The following is an 8,300-nucleotide window of genomic DNA, read 5'->3' on the forward strand; positions in this document are numbered from 1 at the left end:
ATATTACAATATTTCAACCACCAGTTAAATAACTTCTTTGACCTTTCAAGTATTTCCAGCTAACAACGAGGGTAAAGTTGTCCTTTCACAATGTTTCGTTTGAAAATCTCACACCTTTCTTTCTGTTTTCCTTTTTCTATTTTCTCCTGTAAGAAAAAAAGACCTCTCCGATTTGATCTCTTCCTCTGATTGGAAAATATATATATAATATATTACACACAAGTACAGGCACACAACCAGCTAATCGATTTTGACCTATTCAGTTCAACCACGTGAGCAAGGAGAAGAGGAGAGAGAGAGAGAGAGAGAGAGAGAGAGCTTCTGTGCAAAATGACGAGGACGCTGCTCAGCTTTCCGGCCATCATCGACGCCGGAGGACTGCGGGCCAGCTGGTGGGACGAGATCGACGAGTCCGACAAATGGCAGGACGGAATATTCTTCTCTCTCTGCGCCGCCTACGCCCTCGTCTCCACCGTCGCCCTTGTTAGTCAATTGTGTATTCATTCCTTATTTCCTTACTGCTTATACGCGTTGCTCTTTTTTTTCTTTTTTTTTTTCTTTTTTGTGTGTGAAATAGAAATCCCTAAAATGGGGTTACGTTTTATCTTTTGCAGATACAGTTGATTAGGATTGAACTAAGGGTGCCTGAGTTTGGTTGGACCACCCAAAAAGTCTTCCACCTCATGAACTTCATTGTGAATGGAGGTATGAAGAGTAACCACTCAATTAAACTTTTTTCTTTTTTAATATAATTTCTATTCATTGGATTAATCATTAAACTACTCCTTGCAGTTCGTGCTCTTCTGTTTGGATTTCATTATCACGTGTTTCTCTTGCATCCCAAGGTAAGTTTCGCTTCGCCTTCGGATTTATGGCCCCTATGCAATTATAATGCTTATCAGTCTGCTTGAAGTTTGAAGTAACAGAAAATTTTACGGCATCACTCATCAAGAACAGTTGTTTTACCACTTTCTTAGAGAATGTTTGATTCCGTTGAAAGATGTCAGCTAGTCAAGTTACTTAGTTATCTTCCAAGGCCAGCATATGGAGGCCCTTTGCTAATTGAAACGATATTTTGTGATTTTTTAGCATAGTTCTTTCATATAGAAGTTTTTTTTTTAATTATGTTACGAGTTAGATGAATTTCATTGGAAATGCTTGTAGATGTCATTAATAATTATACATTTTCATGCTTATTCTGATCATCTAATATATGTTGTTTACTTCTAATCAGGCTTTGACTTTGATACTGTTGGATTTTCCTGGCCTGCTCTTCTTTTCCACATATTCGCTTCTTGTCCTTTTTTGGGCAGAGATTTACCATCAGGTATGACTAGAAAGTTCAAGTTAAAATTTATACAGTTAAAGGTTGTGGCTAAAGAAAGTTAGGAATGCTACGTTTTATTATAGATTGTTTTAGTTTTTCGGGGAAATATATAGGAGCATGTGAGGAGATTTGGCTTTATTTTGAAATATTTTGGAGTGTAATGACTACACCATTAAATCGATTTTCGAAGTAAAAATACGATAGAATTGTCGGAAAAGCCAAGTCTCTGGGACTTCAATTCAGAGAAGGAGCCAATGTGGAATGTTTTAAAGTACTCGAACATTGCGTTTACTTTTCCTGATTGGAGTGGTGCTGAAATTAAGATGCTTTTGAATTGTGAATGCAGTTATGTCACATTATAATCACTGACAGTTTGTTTCATCCTTGTCCTGTTCAGGCTAAAAGTTTGCCAGCAGATAAACTGAAGATTTTCTACATTGCCATCAACGGTGCAATTTACTTCATACAGGTGCACTGCACATCCAATCTCTAGACAAAATACCTGTTTGGTTCTCTACTTGATATGTGGGCATTATTTTTCTCCTTTCAGCTGAAGTACCGTAGTTTTATAGCTGGCAGAATTAGGATACCCTATATGTTGAATCTTGCTTTTTAACAAAAAGTAAGGAATTCTCGTATATGTAGAATAACTAACATTAAGTTATGTAATAAGAAAGAAAAAAATCAGTGACCAAGTGCCTTGCTACCCAACTTTGGTTTGAAAGATTAGAGACTTCCCGTGAATATGTCAAAATCAGATTTGCCTATCTGCGTGTACTTCAAAAGGTAAAAAAACTGATAAACTTAATTAACTAGAAAAATAGACATGAAAAGATCCTAAAGATTTTACAGAAATCCAATTAATGCACAATGAAAAACTTAGCTTCCAATAACTTCGATTTTGTTTCTTTCTGAGATCATAGACTGCATGAGTTATCTTATTTTGTTGGTCTAAGTTAATCCATGCCTACACTGCATAATGTCTGCCAAGGGTGTAGAATGTCAGGTAAGATAAAGATAATTTGAATTGTAAGGTTTGCAAAGATGTCCTGATATTTATAAAGTTAAAATGTTTCAAATTGTTGGATTGATCGAGCAAATCTTCCATTTGATTTGTTTAGTCTGACAAGAAAGAGCTGTTGATATCAGGGCTGTATTTGGGTATACCTCTGGATAGATGATAACAGCACTGTGGAATTCATCGGGAAGATATTTATTGCAGGTTATTCTGACCCCACCATAGTTCTTTTGTTCAGTCTCGAATAAATATTTGTGCAAAATTTGAGGCTTCGCGTTTCTTAGTTTGCTTGAGATGTGGATATTCTACTTATCTGATCTTGATTATCTCTTTATGTTCTGCAGTGGTATCACTTATAGCTGCATTAGGGTTTTTGCTATATGGGGGAAGGTGAATTTTTTTCTTGTTTGTTGTTCTTCTTTCTTACCAGAATTATTATCTCGGAGTCTTTAAGTTTGGATTTCTTCACTGTTATATGCGTGTCAAATTTGTCATTTTTCTTTTTGTAGGTTATTTTTTATGCTCAAACGCTTCCCTATTGAATCTAAAGGGAGGAGAAAGAAACTTCATGAGGTTTGTGCCTATTTATCTCATATTCATTTAAACTTTTGTGACAAGGTATTCTGATTCCCACTGTGTATCGATCGATTAAACTGGAAATGCGATTGCTTATTGTCGGAGGAGAGTTAAATATTCCAGAAGGACTGTACCTGTATTTCTATGACTTCTTAAGCAGTAGTAATTATAGTTCCGACTTTGTCCCAGGCACCAACAATGATTTGTCATCATCCACTTTCAGAACTCAACATGTAGCAAATTATCCATCTCCGAGAAGTGTTGAATAGATTAATTAAAATCTGGATAGCCCTTTAGAATAACAATGGTTGAAGTGGCAGATGGCAACATTTTTTCTGAAATAAATTTATTCGTAAATTCACTTTGTACGGTGAACTATATAGCTTGTCCTTTCGTTCCTTGTTGTTTCTTTTGTGATTCCCGGAACTGACCGTAATTTGTTAACAGGTTGGATCCGTAACGGCTATATGCTTCACTTGCTTTCTTGTAAGCTGCTTCGTGGTAAGATTAAGTTTCCTTTCACTTTCTATTCTTGATAACATTAGGTCGAGATTTACAGACAAGAAATTGAAAAAGACCAAGTACGAATTTGGAAAAGTTAAGTGTTTATTTCCCCCTTTACTGCAGGTTGTGCTGTCAGCATTTGATTCAGATGCAACACTTGACGTATTAAACCATCCAATCTTGAACTTAATCTACTACACGGTATCGTATTCCTTCTTTAGTCCCTGTGCCAACTTCCCCCAAGTAAGAGTATTTCTCGTATTCTGATTCATATTTCATTTTTAAAAAACAAAAACAGCTGGTCGAGATTCTTCCTTCAGTTCTTGTCTTGTACATTTTGCGGAAGTTACCTCCCAAAAGAATATCAGCACAGTACCATCCAATCCGCTAGTCAACGAAATGGTGCAGTAGTCGTACAATTAGGTGGCTTTGCTTGAAGGGTTCCTCTGGTTCAAGCTTCGTATCTGGTGGTCTTACAAGATCAAACCAGAGCCTAGAAAACAAAGTCCAGATTTATTATTGTTCTGGGTTGTTTCTTGTGCTGATCTTAAGCTGAGGATAACAATAAAACTATTTTTTAGACTTGTGGCATGGAAAAAGTTCGCCATTTTGTCACATTTTGCAGTTTAACGTTTTTTGCTTCTCATAATTGTAATGTTGCAAATTACTTTCCTCGTACTAAATCGTCGAGTTCTGAGTGCTATTGTCCATCTAAATATCCATCTTACAGCATGCACCTAATCCAAGTCCAATTCATACGGACAAATCTTATTAACGGGAATTTCAGACTTCTCCCATCGGCAATCTAATTACTGGTATGATATCTCCTCGGGAGAGCTATTTAATTATATGTTAATATAGCCACAGAAGACGAAGAAATTTAGGGAAGAACTACGAAAATATCCCATAAGAAGTTACATTTCTGCCATAATGGTAATTCTGTCGCCTGAAAAAAAACATCATTGTAGCAAAAGCAGAGAGTATACTGCAACAGAGTTAACATGTAGGGGTGCATTTTTATACAGTCAGGGCTTAAAACTGGACAACTAAAGGTGAAAGATAAAATGCAAATAATATTCACTAGCTCAAAACACCTCGCAACCCAATTAATTCATTTGAAAAGGGCCGCCTTGTGGAGCAGCAAATCTGACATCATCAGGCCTAGCCGCCACCACAGGATCATCTGCAAATAATGCTTTGATGAAAGCTGGAGTCCTCAGGGGTCGGCGAGCTGTCATTCTCGGATACACGTCTTCAAGAAAATAGTAGGCATGACCAGCTATCATTCCCTGATACAAAGTCAATCCTTCGTTTTTTAAGTATCGGAAATATCTTCCAATGACAAATATAATTGTGAGGAAAAGGAATAATCATAAATAGACTCGTACGCACATGAATACCCTAGGCAAGCCATATGAAATGTGATAACTATATGTACAAACTATCGAGGCTTTCAGCCACAGCTATACCATTAGCAACCCAGATGAAAATTCTAATACCTCGGACATTGATAAATGCCCGGAATGCTCGGAGAATGACATTTACAAAAATAAATAACTCATTCATAATTCCCCCCAAAAAAAAACGCTAAAGTGACGAGAAGTTTCCAGTTTAAGAGAAAATTAAGTGCAATAGTGAGGACATACCAAAAGATCCACCCAAGCACTGGCACCAACAAGGACAGAAAACCCAAGAAGAACCTGTACAAAGAAAACCATTGAATATGTCAAGTATCAACACCAGATGCAAGTAAATGAGCAAAAACTGTAAATAGTTCTAAAGCATGCCGAATAATGACTAGATTATATCTTGCTTCCGATTGTTCTTTTTTCATTCTTACAAGACAGCTCATTGTAAGAGTCAGATATACAGGGATCTTAAGAAGTAGATATTTAAGAAATATATTTCATCATCATAAAGGTTATTCTCCATCATTAGTTATCATACTTTGTGAGGGCATCTAAGTAACCATGTATTAGATACATATAGCATCATATAAGTAGACCCTCTCAAAATTTCAACATATGTGAAGAAAATGATCAAATAGAAAAAGAAAGAAAAAAAAAAGTGCAGCAACTTATTTACATTTTTTATAAAACAGTACGCGATGAAAATAGTATAAAAGGAAAAGGAGAATATGGCAGCACTTGAACAGATAGCTGACGGATATTAAATCACTTACCCATGGCAAGTAGGCAGCTGTGAAAGTGAAAAGGCCCAAAAAGCTCATGTGAATGTACGGGTTCTGCTTGCTCCACACATATACCTAATACAATAAGAGAAGAAACAAAATTGCGGGATGAATGTCAAACAGCTTTATTGAAAGATCCTTTAATCACAAATCATAGTAATTGCAGGAAAACTAACCATCATAAATGTAAGGGAATTGCTAAGAAATATAATCTTCGCAAATGACTCTGAGACATAAGGAATCATCCCCCCGATAAGTACTATGCCAGTCAAAACAGTCGCACCAAACAACAGCATGTAGAAGAAATCTGCGGTCCTTCCACGGAAGGAGTTCTCTTCAAGAAGCTTGCAGTATCGAGCAAGAAAGAACATGTGAAACAAAAAGTCCAAATCTGTAAAGAAAAAAATTAAGCTGTGGTAAGTTAAAGGAGTGATCTACAAGATCCATTAAAATTATCATCTCATATAGACTATTTTGCTCTAAATTTATCAAACAAATTATCGTTTCAGTAATCTGAATACAAAATTACCAGCACAACAACTGAGCACAGAGCTAAGGAAATACACATAGCGACAAAGGAGTAACTAATTAAATGCACTGTATTATCAATAGCTACAATTTTGTGTATGCACGCGCTCTCTTTGCGCGTCTGCAACTACGCTATGTAGAAAAAAAGGATGCATGTTTAACACGTGTAACACTATAACTAGAAGGCAAATATTCTCGAAAATGGATCATCTTCCATTCAAGTTGGAAGTCTTACCAAACAAGGCCCATTGTACCATAAAAGCCCTAATATATGCAGAACTATAACAAAATTTCTTGTTAAGTCAATGGACGTAAACAATAAACACGTGCAAGACATCAAACCATATTTTATTTCCCATACAAGAATAACATTAATCAGCTTTGTCAACATTCCTCTTTCATTTTACCACATGTGCTTTCAAATATGTCGTTATATGAAGGACGTAAAAATCAATTGACCTCCTAGACCCAACATGCACAAAAAATTAAGTGAGCGTATAACTAAATCATCTAACCACTTGAACCAGATTAGATTATAATCCCCAATAACAAACCGCATACATTCATTAAAAGATCAAAACCTAACAATCAACGCAAGCAACACCATTTGGAGGATAGATAGATACTTTACCCATCTTGCGGAAATACAGAAAATTGGTAATGATGCGCCAAATTTGGTAATGATCCACCACAAGCTTCGGATTCAAGTACAAATCATATGGAGAAATTATCTGAAAATAGCCACAGAAAAGGGAATTCCAGTCAGACTTCAACAAAATCACAACTCTATTTCTATTCAGTTCCATACCCGAACAATTGAAATGTCTTCAACACCATTAATGATAACATGAAGCACCAAAAGTAATTCAGTATATCCAATAATTCAGCTTTTAAAAAAAATCATTTAGCTTTGGACTCCAAAAAACAACCACGAAAACAGAAATCCCACGAACCCCTCTCTAAAAACACAAAGCTATATCTAACTCATATAATCATATAGGCGATTGAATTATAAAATTCAACTGTATTTTACACACACACACACAAACAATTTAACTGAGCGGTGAAGTATTACATCCAGAGAGCAGCCGATGGTCGTGACGATGGCGGCCGTGAGGTATGAACGCGTAATGATCGGCATCTGCTTGTACCATTCTTCCACCGCTTGTGCCATTTCCGCTTCCTTCGAATTTCTCTTTGATTAATCAATCAAAAAAAGCAAAAAGAGAAACCCTAGCGCGATTTTCTCCGCGATTGTAAAAGTTATATACCCCCAAAATGTGAAAACAGGTGCAAATTCAACCAAAATCAACAGCGCCTCTCGACCAGCTGGAATCGAAATGTATCTATGTGTGTATATAAAATGTGTATCTATAATTTTCTATATATATACACACAGGTGATGTGTATATATGAGAACAAATAGAACGAAGCGGTGATTTTTTTGTCTTCCCGTTGTTTCTATCTCCTGTGCCTTCGAATATATAGCTAGCTGTTTCCTTGCTTTCTAAACTCGTTAAACTTTTAAGCCACGCGCGCGAAGATGGAGTGTGATACACGAGCCAATAGGATGTTCGCCGGGAGAGGAACGACCAATGAGATGCCAATACGCGTGGCCGGTGATGTCATTAGCACGTGTTCGTGTGTGAGAAAATAGTTTTCTCATGTACGTGGATTTTGCTGTTAAAAAGTTTACTCTTATAATTTACTAATTATCATGATTACTAATTTATCATGAAATTAGGAGTATTAAATAATTATTTATTTGTAAAATATAATATTTTGCGGACATTCTAATTATGGTGAAGAATTTTGAAATATTTATATAAATGGATATTTTTTTGTGGGCCTTGATCTATTTGTTTGAGCCTGTTTTTCTTGAAGCCCGCCATCTCGGATTTGGTTAGGCCTGGTCGTGTCAACTTTCATTATTCTTACTTAAGCCCTCACAGCCCATCAAAAAATTGATTCAAAATTACTTTATACCATCAGCTTATTGCATTTTTTTTTTTTTTTTTTTTAATTATTAGCTTATTACATTCATTAGTTGATTTGCATACAGTTATATAAAATATTATGAGAAAAGAATTTTATCAATTTTCAAAAATATAATCTTAAGTCCAAATCCAATATTATTGGTTTTGGACACAACCCAA

The 8,300-nt window shown here is 35.8% G+C and overlaps 2 protein-coding genes across 2 annotated transcripts; one reads left to right on the top strand and one right to left on the bottom strand.

Moving 5' to 3' along the window:
- Positions 1–79: 79 nt before the first annotated feature.
- On the top strand, positions 80–4,141 carry LOC105968599 (tobamovirus multiplication protein 1). The gene is made up of 11 exons (XM_012993229.2): positions 80–483; positions 615–705; positions 793–845; positions 1,235–1,327; positions 1,725–1,796; positions 2,477–2,549; positions 2,690–2,735; positions 2,855–2,918; positions 3,369–3,422; positions 3,549–3,626; positions 3,724–4,141. Exons 1-11 carry the CDS (start codon positions 331–333, stop codon positions 3,814–3,816), a joined length of 870 nt encoding a protein of 289 aa, XP_012848683.1. The 5' UTR covers positions 80–330; the 3' UTR covers positions 3,817–4,141.
- A 163-nt stretch (positions 4,142–4,304) lies between these two features.
- LOC105968600 (derlin-2.2) lies at positions 4,305–7,814 on the bottom strand. The gene is made up of 6 exons (XM_012993230.2): positions 7,220–7,814; positions 6,776–6,875; positions 5,793–6,007; positions 5,608–5,691; positions 5,072–5,125; positions 4,305–4,714 (listed from the first exon to the last, which is right to left on the bottom strand). The coding sequence occupies exons 1-6, from the start codon at positions 7,316–7,318 to the stop codon at positions 4,532–4,534; spliced, it is 735 nt and encodes a 244-aa protein (XP_012848684.1). The 5' UTR covers positions 7,319–7,814; the 3' UTR covers positions 4,305–4,531.
- Between the last annotated feature and the right edge of the window lie 486 nt (positions 7,815–8,300).

This window comes from Erythranthe guttata, chromosome 13, assembly GCF_056151865.1.
Source record: "Erythranthe guttata isolate IM_541 chromosome 13, IM_541, whole genome shotgun sequence".
Lineage (NCBI taxonomy): Eukaryota > Viridiplantae > Streptophyta > Magnoliopsida > Lamiales > Phrymaceae > Erythranthe > Erythranthe guttata.

What these genes read in the sequence shown, in the direction of transcription:
- LOC105968599 (XM_012993229.2), top strand. Translation starts at nt 331, where the DNA reads ATGACGAGGACGCTGCTCAGCTTTCCGGCCATCATCGACGCCGGAGGA. An exon ending in GGGCAGAGATTTACCATCAG is followed by an intron (nt 1,328 to 1,724) that starts GTATGACTAGAA and finishes TGTCCTGTTCAG; the next exon opens with GCTAAAAGTTTGCCAGCAGA. An exon ending in CGGGAAGATATTTATTGCAG is followed by an intron (nt 2,550 to 2,689) that starts GTTATTCTGACC and finishes TATGTTCTGCAG; the next exon opens with TGGTATCACTTATAGCTGCA.
- LOC105968600 (XM_012993230.2), bottom strand. Translation starts at nt 7,318, where the DNA reads ATGGCACAAGCGGTGGAAGAATGGTACAAGCAGATGCCGATCATTACG. An exon ending in TCTGTATTTCCGCAAGATGG is followed by an intron (nt 6,008 to 6,775) that starts GTAAAGTATCTA and finishes TTTTCTTTACAG; the next exon opens with ATTTGGACTTTTTGTTTCAC. An exon ending in ATTCCCTTACATTTATGATG is followed by an intron (nt 5,692 to 5,792) that starts GTTAGTTTTCCT and finishes TTATTGTATTAG; the next exon opens with GTATATGTGTGGAGCAAGCA.